Here is a 25,535-nt window from a genome sequence, read left to right as displayed (position 1 = left end):
GTATGTTTAGTTTTGTAAGAAATTGCCATACTGTCTTCCAAAGTGGCTGCACCTGTTTGCATTCTCACTTCCCACTAGCAGTGAATGAGAGTTGCTGTTGCCGCACATCCTTACCAGCAGGTGTTGTCAATGTTTTGGATTTTGGCCGTTCTAATAGATTTGCAGTGGCATCTCACTTGTTTTAATTTGCAATTGTCTGACAACACATGATGTTGAACTGCATTTCATATGCTTATTTGCCATCTGTATGTCTTCTTGGTGAGGTGTCTGTTAAGGTTTTTTGCCCATTTTTAATTGGGTTGCTTGTTTTCTCATTGTTAAGCTTTAGGAGTTCTTTGTATATTTTGGATAATAGTTTGTTATCAGGTGTGTCTTTTGCAAATATTTTCTCCAAGTGTGTGGCTTTTCTTCTCATTCTCTTGACATTGTCTTTCGCAGAGCAGAATTTTTCAGTTTTACTAAAGTCCAGCTTACCAGTTAAGCTGGATAGTGCCTTTGGTGTTATAACTAAATAGTCATTTCTATCCCCAAGGTCATCTAGATTTTCTCTTTTGTTATCGTCTAGGAGTTTTATAGCATTTTATATTTAGGTCTATGACCCATTTTGAGTTAATTTTTGTGAAAAATGTAAGATCTGTGTCCAGGTTAATTTTTTCGCATGTGGTTGTACGATTGTTTTAGTGTCATTTGTTGAACAAGCTGTCTTTGCTCCACTGGATTGCCTTTGTTCCTTTGCCAAAGATTAGTTGACTTTATTTGTATGAATCTATTTCTGGGCTGTCTATTCTGTTCCATGGATCCATTCATTCTTTCACCAACACCATGCTGTCTTGATTACTGTAGCTTTAGAGTAAGTCTTGAAATAAAGTAGTATCATTTTTCTACCTTTGTTCTCCTTCCTTATTGAGTTGGCTACTCTCTGGGTCTTTTGTCTCTCTTTATAAACTTTAGAATCCATTTTTCAGTATCCACAAACTAACTTGCTGGGATTTTGATTGGAATTTCATTGAATCTATAGATCAAGTTGGGAAGAATGACATCTTGACAATATTGAGTCTTCCTATCCATGAACATGGAGAATCTCTCCATTTATTTAGTCTTCCTGTTTCCTTCATCTGAGTTTGTAGTTTTCCTTATCTAGATCTTATACGTATTTTATAAGATTAATAACTAAGTATTTCATATTTTGGGGTGATAATATAAATCGTAATGTGTTTTACATTTAAAATTCTACTTGTTCATTTGTGATATCTGCTTAACTTTTAAGCAATTAATGGATGCCTGGAAGTTGACGTACATATATATTCAGAAATGTTTTGCCACCTGAGACCTATGAGGAGGTAAGCATCGTGGTCCAATCTGTAATAAGTGTTGTGGCAGGGGGAGGTCTGTTATGCATTTGGTTTATTTCAGTTTGTTATTATTTTTCCAATTCTGAAGTTATATTATGGTGGAAAGCTGGAACAAAAAAGGAAAGAAAATTTATATGAGAAGACAGGTCCTCCAAGAGTACATTCAGAGTAGAAGGTGAAAAGAATACTGTCCTTCAGAATAGTTAGGTGTGAAAAGCTTAAAAGGAAAAACAGATCAAGTTTCCTCTTAACAAAATTCACTTTATGGTATTATGTTTCAAGCATCTAGGGCACACAGTTTCTTTTCTTTAGAGTTTAAAAGAGGGAGAGACTAATGAGAATACAAAAGGGAAGGTTCTGGGGGAATAGATACAATGCCTCCTGGCACATGGCAGGTGTGCAGTAATTGTTCAATTTGGATAGGTAAAAATGCAGGTCAGGGAGGATGCATTAGGGCTTAGAAATTATGTAGGACAGAAAGAGGAGAATGAGGAAGATTCTTGGGAGCTGGAACTGAGGGTTTCTATAAGGAGCGATTGGAGATCAAGTTGGAAAGATAGATGGGGAAACCATGAAAGAGGGTTTCAAATACCAGACTAAGGAGTGGATTTATTCTGCAGGAATTCGGGCACCACCAAAGCTGTTTGAGTAAGGAATACAGTGATGGTGGAATTTTAAGAAAGTTAATCTGTTGGTGATACCCAATATGGTTGGAGAAAGAGACAGCAGAGTAGACTAATTATGTACAGTCCAGTTTTGTAGTGATGATAATTGATAGCAGAGAAAGTAGAAAGAAGGAATGATTTCATTGAACATTGTAAAGTGAGAAGACTTTACTAACTGATAGTGAATGGGGGTAGTGAACTAATTTGGGTTTTGTGCTTTGCAACATTGAGAAAGGTGGTACCACAATAACAAAAATAAGGAAGATAATCCTGGATTGAGTTGCTAACTGCTCCCTGGCCTTCTGTAACCAGGCTGAATTTAGAAAGACAATAATGACTCGTACTCCTTTTTTAGATATGTAAAATTTGAGCAGCTGGCAAGAGAGCTAAGTGTATGTCAGACGTTGGGAAATGAGAACGGAAGCTCAGAGGGATAAGTGGAGTTGCCACTGTGGTTTACTTAGACTAGCTCATATTTAATCCTGGCTGATTGTTTTCTTTACTTTAAACTCCTGTTCTAATCTTTGATGTACAAATCCATATATTGACTTTATAAAAGGTTCAAATATATGGGAGAAACAAAAGATAATCTGCAGATAGGTTGGTGGTCTCCAGATTGTTTAAAAATCACCAGAAATGATTCCACAATCTCTACCATTTTAAAAACTTTTCTAAAGACTTGGCACACCTAATGTATGAGAACAAAAGCATGTGCAATGTTTAGAGACTTCATTATAAAAAGCTTAGGTTGGGCCAGGCACAGTGGCTCACGCCTGTAATCCCAGCACTTTGGGAGGCCGAGGCGGGCAGATCCTTTGAGGTCAGGAGTTCAAGACCAGCCGGGCCAACATGGCGAAACCCCATCTCTACTAAAAATGCAAAAATTAACTGGGCACGGTGGCATGCACCTGTAATCCCTGCTACTTGCAAGGCTGAGGCAGGAGAATTGCTTGAACCCAGGGTACAGAGGTTGAGCCGAGATCATGCCACTGCACTCCAGCCTGGGCAACAGAGTGAGACTCTGTCTCAAAAAAAAAAAGCTTAGGATGGAAAAGGTAAATTATAACATTTAAAAATAGGTGTCGTGGGAGTGCTTTCAAAAAACCGCAAATAATTTCATTTGGATTTAAACACTGTACTTTTAAAAACACTCCCAGGTGGGTTACAAAACTTAAGAATGAGAATATCACGGCCGGGTGTGGTGGCTCATACCTGCCATCCCAGTACTTTGGGAGGCTGAGGCAGGTGGATTACCTGAGGTCAGAAGTTTGAGACCAGCCTGACCAACATGGTGAGACCCTGTCTCTACTAAAAATACAAAAAAAAAAAAAAAAAAAAAACAATTAATCGGCAGTAGTGGCATACACCTGTAGTCCCAGCTACTCGGGAGGCTGAGGCAGGAGAGTCACTTGAACCCGAGAGGCAGAAGATTGCATGCAGTGAGCCAAGATCATGCCACTGCACTCCAGCCTGGGCAACAGAGCAAGACTCCATCTCAAAAAAAAAGAATGAGAATATCAAGTTATCCAACTAGTATAATTTTAGCATGCTAATAATGACGGAATGAACTAAAAGACATCTGTATCTCTTTTTAAGTATAATAATTATCAAAATGTTTGCTACTATAAAGAAAAAATTGAGCCAGGCATGGTGGCTCATGACTGTAATCCCATTGCTTTGGGAGGGTAAGGTGGGAGTATTACTTGAGGCCAGCAGTTTGAGATCAGCAAAAGAATTAGTTGGGTGTGGTGACACGTGCCTGTAGTCCCAGCTACTTGGGAGGGTAAGGTGGGAGGATCACTTGACCCCCGGAGATCGCACCGCTGCACTCCAGCCTGGGCAACAAAGCAAGACTCTGTCTGAAAGAAAAAAAGAGAGAAAGCGATAGATATATAGAGAGATATATATATAGAGAGAGAATTACACTATTGGATATTAAGATTTTTTGATCTGAATAAGAAACTTATAAAGCAAATGTTATCATTTGCAGTGAAGTCAGCTGAATTTCAAAGTGGAGTATTGAGGGGAAATTATAATATTATTTAATATTTCTCATTTTGCACCAGAAAAATTTATAACCACTGTTTTAGAAACCATGTGGTACTCACCGCTTGTAAAACTAATAGATTTCAGAAAACCACAAAGTATCTATCTTGTTTCTGCTGTGCATAGTACGTTTAGTTTTATTGTCACTTTATACATTGAGGATTTGTGTGTGTGTGAGTGCCTCAATGAATAACAGTCCACATCTTTTTAAAAGGTTATGTCTAGAGAAGATATTTCCACACTGGTTTCCCTATTCAAGAGCTTTATCAGGAGCTGAAGCAGTCAATGCCTTGAGGCCTTTCTATTTTGCAGTACATCCAGATTTCTTTGGACAGCACCCCGTAGAAAGGGTAAACATTTATTTATTTTTAAACTATTAGTGTACATTTCTGCGTATTTACCTTTGATACAATATAATACATAGAGTTCTATAAATGTGGATTATTCTGTTGTGATATAATCAATGCTTTGAACTAATTTGAAATGTACATACTGAAAATTGAAAATAGAGCTTTTTTAATGAAAGCTGTCATTGTTTTGTGCAGGCCATAAAGCTGTCATTTAAACTCTTTAGAGTACTAGTAATCATGTTTTTGGTACCAATTTTTGAAGTACAGTTGAGGGTTTGAAACAAAACTTGAGACCTCTATTATCATGATCAATCTCTCTCTCTTTTTTTTTTTAAAGGATGATACATGGAAGAGTTTTCAATGCCTTAGTGATTTTTCCTTATGATGCATGCTGCTGGACCACTCCCCTACAACATCAGTTAATGTGTGCTCCAGGAATACAAACTGATATGAAAAATGACTTATGGTAGATGTAGTTAAGACAGTCAATATATTTTAACATTAGAAAATACAGTCAGTCCTTCATATCCCTGGGTTTTACATCCAAGGATTCAACCAACCTCAGACTGAAAATATTAGGGGAAAAAAATACATCTGTACTACACATGAACAAACTTCTCTTTCTTGTCATTATTCCCTGAACAACACAGGATAACAACTACTTACATAGCACTTACATTATATTAGGTATTATAAGTAATCTAGAAATGACTTAAAGTATATGGGAGGATATACATAGGTTATTTGCAAATACTACACTATTTTATATGAGAGACTTGAGCATTCGCAGATTTCGGTATCCACAGGAGGTCCTGGAACCAATCCCCCGTGGATACCAAGGGATTACTATATATTACAAAGCCACGTGCTTTCGAATTACTTCATTGGTTCCTTCTATTTTCATTAACACTGATATCTAGTTTAATATGAAAAGGAACTTGAAATCTTGAAAATTAGAACACTGTTATTTTTTTCTACTTGCAATGGAAAATCTATTTTGCTTTTTGCTCCTAGGAAAATATTCTGATTATGATATTTGATACATATGTTGGCTACTCAAAGTCAGAACTTTTCAAAGTAATCAGTAAATTGAATCAACAGAAAAATATTCATTACCTCGGGGATGCATTAATAAAGTTTTTAAATTCAAAATGTATAGAAAATTCAAGCTTAGTAATACTTTAATATTATTCTACCAATGTATTTTTTTAAATTAAGACTTCTGTATGCAGCAGGGCATGGTGGCACACCTGTAGTCCCAGCTACTAGGGAGGCTGAGGCAGGAGGATTACTTGAGCCCAGGAATTCAAGCCTGGGCAACATAGTGAGACCTCCTAAATTTAAAAAACAAACAACAAAAACTTCTATGTGTGGTAAAGGGTTAACTCAGCAAGCTTGGGTTGCTTAAACCTTGCTCATTCCAAAGAAAGGTCTGACCCCAGTGCTGACCTTTGACTGGGTACTGGGAAATGAGCTCTGAGCCCCTGGAATATCCCACCTGATAGGAATGTTTCTGTTTGCCTGAGGCCTTAGACCATGCCAGATAGTTTATGCTAACAATATGATTTATAGTGAATACCTGTTTTCCTGTGTCTAAGACCCTGGGCTGCACTATATTCATTTGACCTCGGGGATCTGGGGAGCTGAGACTGAGTAGCTAAAGTGAGTCACATAAGCACTAAATGCTTACCTGACTGACCCCCAGTAAAACTCTGGACATCCAGACTCGGATCAGCTTCCTTGGTTGGCAACACTTTTATGTATTGTCACACACCATTGCTGGGGGGATCAAGCACTGTCTATAAAACTCCACTGTGAAATGACAACTGGAAACTTGCATGTGGTCTCTCCTGATTCTGCTCTATGCACCTTTTCCCTTTGCTGATTTTAATCTCCATTCTTTTGTTGTAATAAACCGTAATGGTGAATAAAACAGCTTGTCTGAGTTCTGTGAATCCTTCTAGTAAATCATTGAACCTGAGAGTGGTCTTGGGGACCCCTGACACAACGTGCCTAGAGTTTAATGGTTCTGATAAGTTTACATTTTCATGTTATCTTTAAACTTGTATTTATTGACTCCTCCTTTGTGTCAAGCCCTTGCCCTAGCTGCTGCCTCTGTTTAGAGCATCCTTTTCCCAGATATCCCAGATATGGCTTGTCCTTTACTTTCTCACTGAAGTGTCACCTTTCAGTGAGGCTTTCCCAGACTACACTATTACTTGTGTTTGTTTTGTTTTGTATTTTTTTGTTTTTAATTTACAATTTACAATTTTTTGTAAATTGTTTTAAAAACAATTTATTGTAAATTGCCATCTCTGCTTTCCTTCCTAGCATTCCCTCCCCTCTTTACCCTGCAGTACTTCTTGTTTTTTTTTCCTTCCCATGTACCCTATTTCCTTATTTATTAGGTTTGTTGTTTATTTTTCTCCCCTCACTAAAATGCAAGCTCCATGAAGACTGTTCACTCTTCTTGTCACTCTTCTTGCCACCACATGTTCAGTTCAGTCTTCTTCCTGCTATTAGAGAACACCCTTGCCCCTTTTCTAAGGAAGACTGGCTTAAAGTCCCATCTATTCATAGCATCGAACTGAAAGTCCAGGGTTTCACAGTGATGCACAGGATTTTTGGGGTTTTTTTTTTAAATCCTCTTTAATTTAATTTAAAAATCTGCAAAACATTGTGGGTTTAAAAAAAAAATCAAAACTAAATACAAAGTTTAATGAGAAGTCTCATTCCTGTATTCCTGTTTCCTTTACCCAATTCCTATTCACTTCCTATATATAATCTTTTTTTTTTTTAAATTTTTTTGGAGACAGAGTCTTGCTCTGTCACCCAGGCGGGGAGTGTGGTGGCACCATCAAGGGGCTCACTGCAGCCTCGAACTCCTGGGCTCAAGTGATCCTCCTACCTCAGCCTCTTGAGTAGCTGGGACCACAAGCATGTACCACCGTGCCCAACTAATTTTTGTATTTTTTGTAGAGTCGAGGTTTCACCATGTTGCCCGGGCTGTTCTCAAACTCCTGAGTTCAGGCAATCTGCCCACCTCAGCCTCCCAAAAAGTGCTGGGATTATAGACATGAGCCACCACGTCCAGCTTTCTTGTGTTGCTTTTTAGCAAAAATAGAAATATTTATCAAAAAATAATGATGAAGATTTAGTCTTACACTGGCAATAATTATCCCACACTTGCCTACAGGACTCATATGGCTAAGAACATCATATTAGAATAAATTAAACAATCATTTATTACTTTGGGATATTTAGTCATTGGCATTTTCCACATTTAGGTTATAAAGGAATTCAACCATGTTTTCTTCTATTACTTATATGGTTACATCTTTTTACATCTTACCCATATGGAGTTCATTCTGTTACATGTTGTGAGATGTAGATCCAATTTTATCTTTTACCAAAGAGCTATGAAATCCCAACATTTTTAAATACTAAATTATTTAATACTCTCAATGTGTTTAAAAGGTTAGATAGATATCATTTCTGATATTTCCTTGTTCTATTTTGTATGTAAATGCCCTTAATGTTTTTTTCCAGGAAATCAATGAAAATTCTCTTAAAAGGTTAAGTGTCTACTTAGAAAACCTCCAGAAACCAGGCTTCAAGTCTTTGAAACCAACTCAGCTTACATTTTATGTAAGAGAAACAGACCAGAGTTCCTCTGATGGCCAGGAACCTTTTAGTACTTCCGGTACGTTTTTTATTTCTGGTGTGTCCCTTGCAAGCTTCATGTTAAATGTGTTCATTAATTTTGACATTGCCAGAATACCTTTGGATCAAAACTTTGGTGATAGAAAAATAATAGCATTTAATTGATTGTTTTCCTAGAATTAGATTCTATTCCTAGCTGCATATGTTTGAACAAGTGATTTTTTGCGTGTTTAAACTTTTTTGTTTCTAAAACTAAAATGTTCCTATTTGTTCCCTTACTAGTTCAGTGTTATTTTAAGTGTTAAACATGTCCAAAAAATATGTATTTCTAAAAACTACAGCTTGCATTCTCTTATTTAGTCCTCTGAATACTCTGAGGCTGGTAGTATTTACCCAGTTGTAACTTAGTGATGTTCAGTGCCTTTCCCAAGACCAGAGAGAAAGAATATAAGTCTTGAACCCAGGTCTTTTAACTCCAACCTTATGCTGCCTCTAAAATGCAGTTGATCTTAGCAGATAGCCACCTTTTCACTACCTTTTGTCACTGCTTATCCATATTTAAAATTAAGGACAAATATTTAGGGTAAAGATTACACTAAAGGCCTATCATTTCTCTAATTATACATGCTTTTGATGATTCTTGAAGAAATAACTATATTTTTAGAATGAACTTAAGACAATTTAAGGATTCACTGAGTGCTTTCTGTGAGTTAAGGCTAAAACAGATACACTGTAATTTTTTTTTTTGAAACAAACTGTTATAAAACTCAGAATTTGATAGGTCTTTGAGATCTAAAATTTGTTTCTAGCTCTGCCAGTGACCTAGCTGTGTGACCTTTAACTTTTGGGTGTTCATTTATTAAAATGAAAGAGTTGGAGAACTGTGTAGAGGCCACTCACATGGAAGATCCCTAATTTACACCTCACCCTCCCACGGCTCTCAGGACTTCAAATGGAAGGAGGAAGAGCTTGATCTGAAGAATGCTGAAGTATGTTGAAGACAACTCCTCACCCAGTCTCTCCAGGGACTAGTATTTGATAGTATATGATCTCTTACCTTTTGTTTTCTCATAATTCAATATGGTAGATCAGGAGTCACAAATTCTTTTTCTTGGCAGTTTCTCCATCTACCTCTGACTTAGAGTTTTATTAAAAATAGCCCTATTCTTCAATATTTAAAGATAGAAAGTCAATTCATAGCCTTTTTGTGAAGGAACAGCTGTACTGAAGAATGCTGTAAATAATGAATAATAAGCATGTTGATCACTCTAAGTGACACAATTCTGTTTGAAAGTTTAAATACATTATGAATGTGCTGTTCCTAGCCATGAGTCTCATAAGCAACTGAGATAGATTGTTACTAGTGTAAAACCAAATATTCATAAATATTTTTAATAGATATATGCTCCTGTTAGTCAGGGTCAAGATTAGGCTAGGAATTAAATAACATCTTACTTATATGTAGTGGTCTACTTAGGTTTCATGATTTCTCCAGGAAGACAGATGGAATTTTTAGAGGCAGATTATATCCTTTATAGTTGTTAAAATAAAAATATTATCATCAATCTGTTTTTATTTGTATGTGGTTGAAAGAGTCGAGCTCGTTCCTACAGCTACCACTAGTGCTTATGCTACCACTGTCAGCTGGATTTGTCTTAAATATTGAATATGCATGGAGTTAAAGAGTAAACTGAATTTAAAAGCTTAGTGGAAAACTTAGGAAGTTTCACACAGCAAATTAGGGACAGAGCTGGTACTAGAACTAATGTCTCCTTATTCCTAGTCCAGTGTTTTGATTTGTATACCACATTATCTATTAATTCTTCTTTTAAAATATTGTAATTAATCATTTTTCCTTTTGCCTTTATAACAAAGATTGGCCCTCTGACAAAGATTTAAAACATTTTTACTTCTGTAACATTTTTACCTGATTATAAAATTAAAATCAAGTAGATTTTTAAAAAATTTTCATTTCTAGAACACTAGAAATCATTAATCAGCTTTGGATAATTAAGATGGTAATAAGGTAAAATGTTTACTAGTGATTTTCATTACTGAAATTTTATGAGCCTTTAGCATTATTAATACATTGAAATCCTTAAAGGCTGAAATTATTTATTCAGCTCTGTATCTTTTTGGTGGTTCATGAGGAAGTAAATGTTGTTATTAGAATAAATTTTAAAATAAGTTAAAGATTTGCTAAGAGCTTTCTGTGAATTGATGCCAAGACAAATAGCTGTAGCCAGCTCTGGCTGAGTAAAAACAGAATCCTTTACTTTCAGTTAATGGTTAACTTTGAATGATTTCTTAAACAAAAATAGCTTATAGCTGGGCATGGTGACACAAGCCTGTACTTCCAGCTACTCAGAAGACTGAGGTGGGAGAATCACTTGAGCCCAGGAGTTTGAGGCTAGCCTGGACAACTGGACAACACAGCGAGACTGTCTTTTTTTTTTTTTTTTTTTTTTTTTTGAGACGGAGTCTCACTCTGTCGCCAGGCTGGAGTGCAGTGGTGCAATCTTGGCTCACTGCAACCTCTGCCTCCCAGGTTCAAGCGATTCTTCTGCCTCAGCCTCCTGAGTAGCTGGGACTACAGGCAAGGGCCACAATGCCCAGCTAATTTTTGTATTTTTAGTAGAGACGGGGTTTCACCATGTTGGCCATGATGGTCTCGATCTCTTAACCCCGTGATCTGCCCACCTCGGCTTCCCAAAGTGCTGGTGTTACAGGCATAAGCCACCGCACCTGGCCGAGACTGTCATTTAAAAAAAAAAAAAAAAAAAAATGTAAAATGTTACAGAAAAAATTAAACTAGAAATGGGAGAAAAGATAATAATAGCATATATGACAAAAAGATAATGCTAATACATAAAGAGTTTTTACAAATTAAAAATAAACCAGAGTAGTTCCATTCCAAAAATGGAGAAAGACAATAAATAGTTCAAGAAATAACACATATAAATGTCAGTTAAGTATATAAAAATTTTTAGGCCATGCGTGGTGGCTCACGCCTGTAATCCCAGCACTCTGAGAGGCCGAGGCAGACAAATTGCTTGAGTCCAGGAGTTCTAGACCAGCCTGGGCAGCATAGCAAAACCCCGTCTCTACTAAAAATACAAAAAATTAACCAGGCGTGGTGGCACGTGCCTGTAGTCCCAGCTACTCGAGAGCCTAAGGTAGGAGAATCACCTGAGCCCAGGGGGCAGAGGTTGCAGTGAGGCAAGATGGCAAGCACCACTGCACTCCAGCATGGGTGACAGAGTGAGACCCTGTCTCAAAAAAAAAAAAAAAAATCTTTAGCCTCTGTATTCGAATGCAAACTGAAATAATTAGGTAGTATTTTCTGCCCATTAATTTTTTTCTTCTTTTGCTGGTAATACCCATAAATGGTAAAAATACATTTTCCCACATTATTGATGGGTATATAAATTAGTGCAAACTCTACAAACTCTGCAGCTTGGAATTCTGTCCCCAAAGCCACAAAATTCTTCTTGGAATGTATCCTGAGGAACCAGTAAAGGATATTTGCAGTGTGGTACAGGCAGTCCTCACTATATAGCAGCTCTTATGTTGGATTAAATAATGAGCTGATAAATTGAGACAGAAACAGATTTACTCCTTGACTTTGCACTTCTCAGGATGAGCTATTTTTTCTTAACTTCCAGTGCAGCAATTTGGGTTTTCCTTTCCTCCTTTACTGACTAGAATAATTCCCTTGCCAGTAGTTCTAAGTTTACCCAAATTATTGAACTAAAAAAAAGTATTTCTTTGTTGGCATGTTCTGGATCTCATAAGTTGGTGTGGCAAGTAGAATGTGTATCTCTGACAATGATTTAAATTGTGGTGTCTGTCATCAGTTGCAAATACTTTTTTTTTTTTTTTTTTTTTGTGGCAGAGTCTTGCTCTGCTGCCAGGCTTAAGTGCAGTGGCACAATCTCGGCTCACTGCAATCTCTGCCTCCTGGATTCAAGTGATTCTCCTGCCTCAGCCTCCCGAGTAGCTGGGATTACAGGAGCGCACCACCACACCCACTAATTTTTGTATTTTTAGTAGAGACGGAGTTTTACCTTGTTGGCCAGGCTGGTCTCGAACTCCTGGCCTCAAGTGATCCACCTGCCTCAGCCTCCCAAAGTGGTGGATTACAGGCATGAACCACTGCCCCGGCCTCATACGTGATACACACATTCAAGCACATAGACGGAAAAGGTCAAAGAACAGTGCTGCCCAAGAGAACTTTCTGTGATGAGGGAAATGTTCCATATCTGCATCATCTAATATGGTAGGCCCTAGCCCCGCGTGCTTATTGAGCACTTGAAATGTGGCCAGTGTGGCCGAAGAACTTAATTTTAAATTTTTATTTCATTTCAATCAATTTAATTTTAAATTGCCACATGTGCTAGTAGCTACCATCTTGGATAGAGCAGGTCTGGAAGAATATGTACCTGTTAATAGTGATTTCCTCAAGTAAAGATGGTAAAGTTGTATGCCTGCTAACAGGAGACTTTTGCTTTTAATTTTCAAAACTAATTAAAAATAGTTTTTTAAAAAAGCAAAGAGTCAGCATGTTGTAGTGGAGAAAATATGTGGCTTGGTGTCAACTCAGATTTAAGCCCTGGCTTCATTCTTAATCTGTGTTCTTCACATTTGACAAGAGAAATGATAATGGCATAGTTGGTGGTAGTGTTGATTGAAAAGATATGTAAATTAAGCTGGAACCATGCCTAACACCCAGAAAAGAAAAAAAACAAAACCAGTGGATTTTTTATTGATGACTTAACTATTTAGATTACTTACCTTAGCCCAATGATTACCCAACATCAAAATCAGTAACTTTTTTTTTTTTTTTTTTTGAGACAGAGTCTTGCTCTGTCACCCAGGCTAGAGTGCAGTGGTACAATCTCGGCTCACTGCAACCTCCGCCTCCCAGGTTCAAGTGATTCTCCTGCCTCAGCCTCCCAAGTACGTGGGATTACAGGCGCCCCACCACTGCGCCTGGCTAATTTTTGTATTTTTAGTAGAGACGGGGTTTCACCATCTTGGTCAGGCTGGTCTCAAACTCCTGAGCTCATAATCCACCCACCTTGGCCTCCCAAAGTGCTGGGATTACAGGAGTAACTTTTAAACAACTAGAGAATTTTAAATCACTCCTGAAAATATTGGGTTACTGCCTAGTGGAGTGAGCAAGTGTGAGGACTGTCTCCTTCAATCATAGAGAAAATTCAAGATGGGTTTCTGTGACCACTGAGACTAGATTATATGGCCCCTCTTACCTGAACTGCTGTCACAGTGTACACTTATATTCTCCTGTCTCCACTAGAAACTATCTTTGGTGGACACCTGCTTATAGGAGAGCTTTTCTCTCTCTTAAGAGACCAGATTTATCGACAGAGTTGAGAATATTCTGAATCCCCTTGTTGGGCTGGGGTGGGTTTGGTCACTGGAGCCAAACTAGAAAGTGGAGCTGATGATTGAAATAATTCATGAAGGTAAAAATAGTGTGGTATAGTTTTAGAGAAGGGAAGTCATTTTCCATTTACAGGTGATTTGCTAATAGGACGAATTTAAATCGGTAATAGAATGTTTTAAAAGATTTTGATTTTATATATGTTGAAATAAAGCAAATAATCATCTGTATTAATTGTTTGGGGGAATTATATTCTCTAGGATTTCGAGCAGTCAAATTTACTTTGCACACCAGAGATCTGCTAAGCACAGTGTTATATATTCTCAACTCCTGCAGTTTATCTGTTGAACATATCCAAAGCTTCAATACTAATGTGCATACCCAGCCTCTCAAAGAAGCTAAAAGGATGCCTGACAGGCCCATCAAATGGGACAAGTCTTATTACTCCTTTACTGGATTCAAGGACCCTGATGAAGACCTTGAACAAGTCTCGAGAGTGGAAACAACTCTCACGTATGTAAAAGTTTTTATCTAACTAAACTGTATTTGTAGTTTGTGTTTATGACACTGATTTATTGGGATGGCAAAAACATTTTTTTATAAATAAAAAGTGTAGTTCACATTTAAAATTAAAACCTAATTTTCCAGGAAAAGTAATACTATCAGTCTAGTTAATCCAGTAATCATTATGAAAAATATATTTCACGTTTCTTACTTAAAGCTGCCAAAATACTTCCAACTGTATTTAAAGTTGTGGTCTTTTGATACCAGACACATGCAGGAGATTGTTTTGTTTAACTTTTAAAAATTCTATTCAAGTTACCCCCAGTACATGGAGAAAGGCTATACCTAAGACTATACAAATATTTTTTACTCTTCTTCATGTCTTAGGCATTTCTAATGGATATTTCAGTAGTGACGTACTTTAGTGTAATAATCCATACATAAGAAAAATACATGGTGACAAAATTATTAAATATCATCTAGAATAGCTGCTTTAAAGAGTTACTTTTTAAATTATAAAAACCATATATAAAATGTTTTCTATTATTTGGCATGCCTTATTTGTAAAGTCACCTTAATGTCTTTTAAGTCATTTTTGGATTTCATAAAGACCCATCACATTCTCTTCCTATGATTGTATCTAAAAAGTCCAGTGGCTTATCAGAGGATTCTCTCATTATGGCATAGTAAATGATCCTTCATTATCCACTGGCATAATATCTGCTTTGTGGATTATCTATACTAAGGGATTCCTCCTTGTTACCTAGCTAGATTCTAAATAAGGCTGAAAAGGTAGGAAGGTAGCAGAGTCTAATACAGAAAAGTACAGAAGTATGTGTCTGGAAGACGTGTATGTGTGTACCTACATGTGATAGTCTATGATATTTGTCTATATGCATAACTGATGGATAAATCACTTCCCTAAATATGATGACTTTAATTGTTCAGATTCTCTTCTGAGATGGAAATGTGGGTTTGGGAATAACAATTTAATGATGGACCAGAAGTAATGACACAGTAAGAAGTCAGGTAAAAAATGAAGAGCCTGGCACTGTGGCTTATGCCGATAATCCCAGCATTTGGGGAGGCCGAGGTGGGAGGATTTCCTGAGGTCAGGAGTTCGAAACCAGCCTGAGCAACATTGCGAGACCGCATCTCTACAAAAAATACAAAAATTTAGCCGGTCGTGGTGGTACACATTTGTAATTCTAGCTACTTGAAAGGCTGAGGCAGGAAGATCCCTTGAGCACAGGAGTTTGAGGCTGCGGTGAACTATGATCATGCCACTGCACTCCAGCCTGGGTGACAAAGTGAGACCTTGTCTCCAAAAAAATAATAAATAAATAAAAAGTAGAGTCATGGTGGCATAGAGGTTGCTGAATTGAAAATTTTGGTATAGAAAAACAGAAGAGATAATTTAAGGTTAATTGCACACAGAGGCTACAGTGGGAATTGAAGTAGATTTCTCTGAGCACAAACTGGAAGAGAGGTTCTCAGCCTTGCCTTCAAGTTTTATGTGGGACACAGCACATACAACTTCTGCTTACACCCGCAGGAGAATATTGTTGTACTTATCTTGCGCTGTGTCTAGATGAACAAAAAGTTGGGGATTACTGGCCTAAAGAGTATAGAAAACAGTGAGATTGAATACATCAAGCCAAAACAGCAAAAATAACAGTTTTTGGACTTCACTCAAGTTAAAAGGGCTTAAGAATAATGTATTAAAGGATTTCAGAGAAGCAGTTGGTCTGTGGTTCAGTTGAGTATTTCGTAGAACACAGTTTTTATTTGGAGCTGGATGTGCAGCCATCATGAAAAGAGTGCCCCAAGGACCTAGAACTGGACTTAGACACCCGGCAAAAAATACATTGAAACTATAGAAAGCCAACTCAACAAGATAAGTGGTATTCAACTGGGTTCCTTATCTAAGCTCAGTATTTATAATTTTTTTATTCGTATGTCATTTATCCAATAAAATTCCTTAGTCTTTAGTAAAAGGAGACTTTCTTATATTACATTAGACTATATGAGTTCTTAAGAGTAGGGAATATGTTTTGATAATCTCTGTGTCTACTAATCTACTTCATAAATTCATAGAATCCATCCAGTATTTTCATTGAACTGAACTAAAGAATTGTTGAATAACTAAATGTGATGTGCTAGAGGCTCAGTATGAAGAACTCAGGCTTTAATATGGGAATGCAAAGTAACATACATAGTGTAGCAATAGAAGTCACTTAGCAATGAATGTAGAGGGCCATTTTTTCTTGAAGTGCCTCTGTTAATTTCATTAATGTTAACTTAAAAAATCTGCTATTTTTAGTGAAAGATACATTGTCTTAAGGAAAATTTCTATGCATAGATAAGTTATGTTGCTGTGAATTCTTGATTTCCTCAAAAGTCAGCTTTGTTTTAAATTCAAGCTTTCATTTTGACAGTTATGAGGACAAGCTCAAAAAACAAGTCCCTCTGACTTGTTGTCTACCCTTTAAGAGGATAGCAACATAAAAAATGCCTTGGGAGGCCGAGGCAGGCGGATCACGAGGTCAGGAGATCGAGACCATCCTGGCTAACACGGTGAAACCCCATCTCTACTAAAAATACAAAAAATTAGCGTGATGGCAGGCACCTGTAGTCCCAGCTACTCAAGAAGCTGAGGCAGGAGAATCGCTTGAACCAGGGAGGTGGAGGTTGCAGTGAGCCGACATCATGCCACTGCACTCCAACCTGGGCAACAGAGTGAGACTCTGTCTCAAAAAAAAAAAACAAAAAAAACACTGTTTTAGAAAGTGAAGTCAGTGGAAATTTAGCTTTCTAAATCACTGATTATTATTATCCATCTTGTCAACAGCTATTTTATCTTTACAGAAATTAAAGCAAACCCATTATTAAGCAGTTAGAGCCTTTCTTTTTTTAGCTTCATAAAGTGAAATTAATAGTGGCATAGCATTACAGTAGATAGGTTTTTTGTTTTTTTTTCAGTTTTTTATGCTTATATTGAAGGGCCTTAGATTGTATTTCTTTTTTAATTTCTTTCTTTTCTTTTTTTTTTTTTTTTTGAGACAGGGTCTTACTCTGTCAGGCTGGAGTGCAGTGGCATGATCATAGCTCACTGCAGCCTCAAACTCCTGGGCTCAAGTGATCCTCCCGCCTCAGCCTTTGGAGTAGCTGGGACTACAGGCATGTGCCACCATACTTGGCTAATATATGTATATTTTTTTAAAGATGGAATCTCACTCTGTTGCCCAGGCTGGGAGTGCAATGGCACTGTCTCGGCTCACTGCAACCTCCGCGTCCCGGATTAAGCATTCTCCCGCCTCAGCCTCCCGAGTAGCTGGAATTACAGGCACACACCATCACACCCCTGACTAATTTTTGTATTTTTAGTAGAGACTGGGTTTCACCATGTTGGCTAGACTGGTCTTGAACTCTTGACCTCAGGTGATCCGCCCACCTCAACCTCCCAAAATGCTGGGATTACAGGCGTGAGCCACCGTGCCTGGCCCATACCTGGTTAATTTTTAAATTTTTAGTAGAGACAAGATCTCACTATGTTGCACAGGCTGGTCTCAAACTCCTGAGCTCAAGTGATCCTCCTGCCTCAGCTTCCCAGAGTGCTGGGATTACAGACATGAGCCACCATGCCCGGCTAGATTATATTTCTTAAGCATTGACATCTTATTGATTTACCTGAACCAGATCATCACAACTCATGGAGTTTGAGTTTAGCTTAAGAATGTGTAATTTTAGAGCAAAAAGTCCAGGTTGGGTAGGAGAGAGAGGACAGCACTACACTGAACCAAGACAAGACAAGGAATACTGCTCATTGGGCCGTTAGAGTGAAATGCAGTGTAGGCTAAATCCCTTTACCAGCATGTCTTACAGTGCTGATGTAGCATTATAATACCTGTACTCATCTGAAAGGTTTCATATCTCTTATCTCCCCAACATAACCTGGTTTCCCAATTCTAGCATGTTCACATAGGCCCAGAGCCCCTTGACCTTTCCCCAAGCATGAGCATTGCCCAGTTTGAAGGAACCTCTGCTGAGGGTTTGTTCAATGTTTTAATATATGGTAGTTTTTCCTAGTAAGGGTTCCAGGAGCTTATATCATAAAAGCCGGAATGGTATCTCTATCAATTTCTCATTTGAATTACAGTTGACCCTTGAAGAATGTGTGTTTGAACTGTGCAGATCCACTCTTACACGGATTTTTTTTTCAACCAAAAGCAGATTGAAAATACCATATTCGCTCCCGAAAAACTATTGAAATAATAATAGAGAGAGAGAGAGAAAGAGAGAAGGAAGGAAGGAAGGGAGGGAGGGAGGGAGGAAGGGAAGGAAGGGAAGGAAGGAAAGAACATACAGTATTAGCAAGATGTGAAACCTATGTATAGGGAAGGCCGACTGTTGGTATATGCAAGTTTGGCGGGGCCAACTACAGGACCTGAGTATGCACAGATTTTGGTACCCGTGGGTGGGCTTGGAACTAATGCCTCATGTATAGCGAGAGAAAACTGTACTGATTTTTTTTTATATCTGTAATTATTTTACAAATAATTGTAAAACTGTTGAACCATTTCAGAGCTTTCAAATCATGTGAATCAAGTGACTGCCTAGTAGGGAGATTCATGGTGCCTATAAGTCTACTAAAACCTGTTAGCCACCATGGTCATTTTGGCCATATGCAGTTTAAATTTTTATTCATGTATTGTTTAATTCATCTTCATTACATATATAGATTATAGAGAGGAATCATAAGGAACACATGCTGAATTATATAGTTCAGAAGTAGCATAAAAATGGTAATTCTGCACATTTATATCAATCTGATCTCCTGATTTACAAATTACATTCATTGGATCAAAATTTTCTTTTTTTTTTTTTCTTTTTTTAAGACAGAGTCTTGCTCAGTCACCCAGGCTGGAGTGCAGTGGTGATCTTAGCTCACTGCAAGCTCTGCCTCCCGGGTTCACACCATTCTCCTGCCTCAGCCTCCCGAGTAGCTGGAACTACAGGTGCCTGCCACCACACCCGGCTAATTTTTTTGTATTTTTAGTAGAGATGGGGTTTCGCCGTGTTAGCCAGGATGGTCTTGATCTCCTGACCTCATGATCCACCCGTCTTGGCCTTCCAAAGCACTGGGATTACAGGCGTGAGCCACTGCACCCGGCCCAAAATTTTCTTTTTAATTAAATCTTGAAAGCAAGTTAAGATGGTTTTAATGTTTCTGAGCACTATGTTAAATGAGAAAATATAATTACAGTATTATTTAGTATAGTTTAACTTTCAAAATAATTTTATCTGTTTTTGGTTTTGCTGAGAAGTGCAGGGTAAAATTGTGTCCTAGCATTTTTAAATTAAAATAAGAAATCATAAAAATAAATCAGTTGAGTTTTTTGTTTTTATTTTTTAATATTTTTTGAGACAGGTCTTGTTTGGTTGCCCAGGCTGGAGGAGTTTTTTAAAAACACAAAGTGGGAGATTTATCAGGTCATAAAAACTCTATTTAACCCACTTTTATATTATATCCGTTAATTACATTTTAATGTATATTTTAGGGCATGGTTTGTAATTTTGAATTTCTCAGCAGATTGTGTTTATCTTACTTCAACATTCTTTTGTTATATACCATATAAAAATGATAAAATGAAAGTTTTAGGCCAGGTGTGGTGGCTCACACCTATAATCTCAGCACTTTGGGAAGCTGAGGTGGGCAGGTCACTTGACGTCAAGATGGTGGCCAACATGGTGAAACCCCATCTCTATTAAAAAACAAAAAATACAAAAATTAGCCAGGCGTGATGGCGCATGCCTGTAGTCCCAGCTACTCGGGTGACTGAGGCAGGAGAACTGCTTGAACCCAGGAGGCAGAGATTGCAGTGAACCATAATCGTGCCACTGCACTCTAGCCTGGGTGACAGAGTGAGACTCTGTCTGAAAAAAAAAGAAAAGAAAAGAAAAGAAAATTTTAATACCTAAGTAGTTTTTGAAAATTATATAAAATTATAAAAGGAATGTTCCAGTCTAAAAAAAATTAGGAAATGCTGTTCTGTGTTGTCAATTTTTGTATTTCTATATTTTGGGTATATTCTTTGATTATCAAATTATGTTAAAACAAAAATGTACTTTAATTATATAGCTTGTATTTGAGAGGAGCTAACCAGATCCATTTTATATAAACAAAACAATTCCATATGAAATGTCTATCCCACTGAACAAACATGTCATTGAACTAGAAAAAGACCATTGAAATACTATTCTTACAGCTACTAAGATACCAGTGAATGTCAGAGTTCCTTTTTTTTCTATTTGACCTTAGCTCAAATATATTTACATTTCACTTTCAGTGTCTAAACTTTGAATCAATTTTTGTGTTCATGAAATACCATATTGGACACCTACAACACTGGAACTATTCTATAGAATGTTTGGGATTTGATAGTCATGATTTAACTCATATCGTGCATTTATTTACTCTTCCCCTTGTTTATGGGCTAAGTCACTGTTTTTAAAATTACAAGTGATAATGCACAATTTAGTGACTCAGGACCAGCAAAGTTGTTTTGCTTTGCTTTGCTTTTTTTAAATTTTAACTATATATTGTGAATGCATTTCTAATAGTAAGTTTAAGTATTATTTCTCAAAATACTTCGTTTAGTTACATAAACATAAATACAGGTGTGTGTGTGTATGCTCGTTCACTATGTGAAATATTTCTCACCGTGTGTTGCCATCAGAGAAGTATAAAAAGCTTTTGGTGCCAGGTGCAGTGGCTCCTAACTATAATCCCAGCACTTTGAGAGGCTAAGGCGGGAGGATTGCTTGAGGCCAGGAGTTTAAGACCAACTTGGGCAATCTAGTAAGACCTTGTCTCTAGAAAAATAAAAATTAAAAAATTAGCCAGGTGTGATGTCATGTGCCTGTACTCCCAGCTACTCAGGAGGCTGAGGCAGGAGGATCACCTGAGCCCAGGAGGTCGAGGCTGCAGTGATCCATGATCATACCACTGCACCCCAGCCTGGGTGACAGAGTGAGACCCTGTCTCTCCAAAAATATATATAAAAATAAAAAAAACTATTGCTCTATGAACTTCAGGCAGTGAAAATAAAATAAAGGCTGTTATTGGTCTAAACTCGTTTGTTTTATACAGTTTGAAGCCTAGGAGTGTAAAATTTATGCAATTTTAACTTTATTGTAATTTGGATCATGGCTCTCCTTTTTCATCTCTTAAATCCATGGAAAACTGAGCTTCGCTTGAGTTACTAAAGTATTTTTATTTCAAAAGCATCATGACCCTAGGAACTAAACCAAATGATTTCACAGTCCAGCATTAGTCCTTGTACATGGTATTCTGGCATTCATTTTTATGTACCTTTTAATGTTCTTTTGGCTTCATTTTATTATCAGTTTTTTTCTTTTTATTTGGATCTTATAACAATACATGTAATATATATATTATATATATTGCTGCAATTATAATGAAATCATTTTTAATCAAGCTGTCTTAGTCCATTTTGCATTGCTATAATATCAAGGGATACTAGAGGCTGGGTAATTTATAAAGAAAAGAGATTTGTTTGGCTCATGGTTCTGCAGGCTGTACAAGAAGTATGGCATCAGCATCTGCTTCTGGTAAGGACTTCAGAAAGCTTCCCCTCATGGTAGAAGGGAAAGAAGAACAAGCATCATGTGGCAAGAAAGGAGGAAAAAAAGAGAGGAGGAGGCGCCAGGCTATTTTTAGCAATCAGATCTTATGGAAACTAATAGTGAGAAGTCACTCATTACCATGAGGATGACATGAAGCCATTAATGAGAGTTCTGCCTCCATGACCCAAAACCTCCCACCAGGCCCTGCCTCCAACATTGGGGATTAAATTTCAACATGAGATTTGGAGGGGACAGATATTTAAACTGTAGCACAGGCCAAGGTCAATTAGAAAACCACAACCAGTTACCACTTCATACCCTATGATGGCTATATTCTAAAAGAGAATAACAAGTGTTGGTGAGCAGGTAGAGAAATTGGAACTCTCCTCCATATAAAATGGTGCAGCTGCTATGAACACAGTTTGGCAATACTACAAAATATTAAACAGAGTTATGTGACCGAAGAATTCCACTCCTAGGTATATACTCAAGAGAAATGAAAACAGACATTCACACAAAAATATGCTTATAGCAACATTATTCATAATAGCCAAAAGTGGAAATAACCCAATGTCTACCAACTGATAAATGGATTGTTAAAAAGTGGCATATCCATATAATGGAATATTATTTAACCAGAAAAAGGAATGAAGTACTGATACTTACTACAACATGGATGAACCTTGAAAACATGCTAAGTCAAAGAAGCTGATTGCAGTCAACCACATACTGTATGATTCCATTTTATGTAAAATACCTAGAATAGGCAAATCTAGAGAAACAGAAAGTAGATTAGTGGTTGGTAGGGCTGGAGAGCAGGACTATTAATGGGTATGTGATTTCTTATTCAGGTGATGAAAGCATACTAAAATTGACTGTGGTGGTGGTTGTACACTTCTGTGAACATACTAAAAATGGATGAATGGTTGAGTTATATGGTATATGAATTGTATTCCAACAAAGCCATTTTTAAAAAGAACTATCACTACTCTTTCTAAAAAATATATTTATTAAAAGTATTATTAGTTTATGTTTTTGGACAGTGTATAAAGATAATTTTGTGGTAACAACTGAAAGAGTTGGGGAGAGCTAGTAAAGGAGCAGAGTTTTTGTTATTGAAGTTAAGCTAGTATAAATTCAAATTAGGGTGTTATAACTTTAGGATGTTAAATGTAATCCCCCCAGTAACCATAAGAAAATACCTAAAGGATATACACAAAAGGAAACAAGAAAGGAATTTAAATGTTTTGCCACAAAAAAAACAAAATCAATTAAACACAAAAGAAGATAGTAATGCAAGAAATAAGGGACAAAAAAGCGGTAAGACACATGGAAAATAAATAGCAACATGACAGAATTAAGTCCTATCTTATAAGTAATTACTTTAAATGTAAATGGATTCAACTTTCCAAAAGACAAATACTGGCAGAGTGGATTTAAAAAACATGATTTGGCTGGGTGAGGTGGCTCACGCCTGTAATCCCAGCACTTTGGGAGACTAAGGCGGGTGGATCACGAGGTCAGGAGATCAAGACCATCCTGGCTAACACGGTGAAACCCCATCTCTACTAAAAAATACAAAAAAAATTAGCTGGGCATGGTGGCGGGCACCTGTAGTCCCAGCAACTCTGGAAGCTGAGGCAGGAGAATGGCGTGAACCCGGGAGGCGGAGCTTGCAGTGAGCCGAGATCACGCCACTGCACTCCAGCCTGGGCAACAGAGCGAGACTCCATCTCAAAAATAAATAAATAATAAAAAACATGATTCAACTATATGCTATCTGCAGGAGACTCACTTTAGATCCAGAGTTGAAAGTGAAAGGATGGAAAAGGATAGTATTCCATGCAGTAGTAACCAAAAGAGAGTTATACTAATATGAGACAAAATAGACATTAAATTTGAAAAGATTACAAGAGACAAAGAAGGATATTACATATTAATAAAAGGCTCCACAGCAACAAGAGATAGCAGCTATAAATATTTATCTACCTAATACCTGATCATCAAAATATATGAAGCAAAAGTGGACTGAATTGAAGAGAGAAATAGAAAGTTCTACAATAATGGCTGGACACTTTAATACTCCACTCTCAATAGTGCATAGAAGAACCAAACAAGAAGTAAGGAAACAGAGGACTTGCATAGCACAATTAACGAGCTGGATCTAACAGACACATACAAGACACTCTACCTAACAACAACAGCATACACATTCTTCTCAAGTCCACATGGAACGTTTTCTAGGATGGACCATATTTTCGGCCACAAATTAAGTCTCAATAGATTTCAGAAGATAAATATACAAAGTATCTTCTCTGACCACAATGGGATGAAGTTAGAAATCAACAACAGAAGTAAAACTGGAAATTTCACAAAATTGTGGAAATTAAAGCACTCTTAACCAGCAGATCAAAGAAGATATCATGTACCACATAAATATACTTACTATGTACCCATGAAAATTAAAAAGAAATCCCAAGGGAAAATAGAAAATACCATTCTAGACATAGGGGCTGGCAAAGATTTCATGATGAAGATGCCAAAAGCAACTGCAACAAAAGCAAAAATTGACAAATGTTATATAATTAAACTAAAGCTTTTGCACAGCAAAAGAAACGATACATCAACAGAATAAACAGACAACCTACAGAATGGGAGAAAGTACTTTCAAACTATACATCTGACAAAGGTCTGATATCCAGAATCTATCAGGAACTTAAGACTTACAAACTGCTGGGCACGGTGGCTCACACCTGTAATCCCAGCACTTTGGGAGGCTGAGGTGGGTGGATCACCTGAGGTCCAGGGTTTGAGACCAGCCTGGCCAACATGGTGAAGCCCCATCTCTACTAAAAATACAAAAATTAGTTGGGCATGGTGGCACATGCCTGTAATCCCAGCTCTCGGGAGGCTGAGGCACAAGAATCACTTGAACCCAGGAGGTGGAGTTTGCAATGAGCTGAGATCGTGCCACTGCACTCCAGCCTGGGCGACAGAGTAAGACTCTGTCCCCAACCCTACCCCCCGAAAAAAAAATTTTACAAGCAAAAAACAGCCCCATTAAAAAGCAGGCAAAGACATGAACACACACTTTTCAAAAAAAGATGTACATGCAGCCAACAGACATATGAAAAAATGCTCAATATCACTAATCATAAGAAAAATGCAGCTGGGCACGGTGGCTCACACCTGTAATCCCAGTGCTTTGGGAGGCTAAGGCAGGCGAATCCAAAGACTGTTCAAGAACAGCCTGGCCAACATGGTGAAACCCCATGTCTCCTAAAAATACAAAAAATTAGCCAGGCATGGTGGCGGGTGCCTGTAATCTCAGCTACTCGGGAGGCTGAGGCAGGAGAATTGCTTGAACCTGGGATGCGGAGGTTGCAGTGAGCCAAGATCACTCCACTGCAACAGAGCGAGACTCCATCTCAAAAAAAAAAAAAAAAAATGCAAATTAAAACCACAGTGAGATACCATCTCACACCAGTTAGAATGGCTAGCGTTAAAAAGCCAGGCCAGGCACAGTTGCTCACACCTGTAATCCCAGCACTTTGGGAGGCCAAAGTGGGGAGATTGCTTGAACTCAGGAGTTTAAGACCGCCCTGGGCAACATGACGAGACCCCTTCTCTACCAAAAATACAAAAAAATAGCCAGGCTTCATGCCATGCACCTATAGTCCCAGCTATTGGGGAGGCTGAGGCAGGAGGATCGCTTGAGCCTGGGCCTCGGTGGGGAGGGTGGGGCGGGGTGCATGCAGAGATTGCAGTGAGCCAAGATTGTGCCATTGCACTCCAACCTGGGTGACAGAGCAAGGCCCTGTCTCAAAAAAAAAAAATTAATTAATTAATAAGTAACAGATGCTGTGGTCAGGTTGTGGAGAAAAGGGAATGCTTATTTAGT

At 37.7% G+C, this 25,535-nt stretch overlaps 1 protein-coding gene across 10 annotated transcripts in view; it reads left to right on the top strand.

Moving 5' to 3' along the window:
* TCAIM (T cell activation inhibitor, mitochondrial) overlaps positions 1-25,535 on the top strand; it is a 71,210-nt gene that overhangs the window by 15,401 nt on the left and 30,274 nt on the right. For 4 of the 10 annotated variants that reach the window (XM_063662002.1, XM_054479548.2, XM_063662001.1 and 1 more), the window contains exons 2-5: positions 1,268-1,340; positions 4,278-4,413; positions 7,963-8,116; positions 13,741-13,993. In XM_063662002.1, coding sequence (XP_063518072.1) covers positions 1,312-1,340; positions 4,278-4,413; positions 7,963-8,116; positions 13,741-13,993 — 572 coding nt within the window. In that variant the 5' untranslated portion in view covers positions 1,268-1,311. Of the gene's footprint in view, positions 1-1,267; positions 1,341-4,277; positions 4,414-4,750; positions 6,352-7,962; positions 8,117-13,740; positions 13,994-25,535 lie in introns of those variants that run through there. The other 6 variants (XM_063661999.1, XM_063661998.1, XM_063662000.1 and 3 more) reach the window with 3 other exon arrangements.

Source organism: Pongo pygmaeus, chromosome 2 (assembly GCF_028885625.2).
Source record: "Pongo pygmaeus isolate AG05252 chromosome 2, NHGRI_mPonPyg2-v2.0_pri, whole genome shotgun sequence".
NCBI classification, from domain to species: domain Eukaryota; kingdom Metazoa; phylum Chordata; class Mammalia; order Primates; family Hominidae; genus Pongo; species Pongo pygmaeus.
The sequence above is the reverse complement of the archived record's forward strand: the minus strand, read 5'-3'. Positions and strand labels throughout refer to the sequence as shown.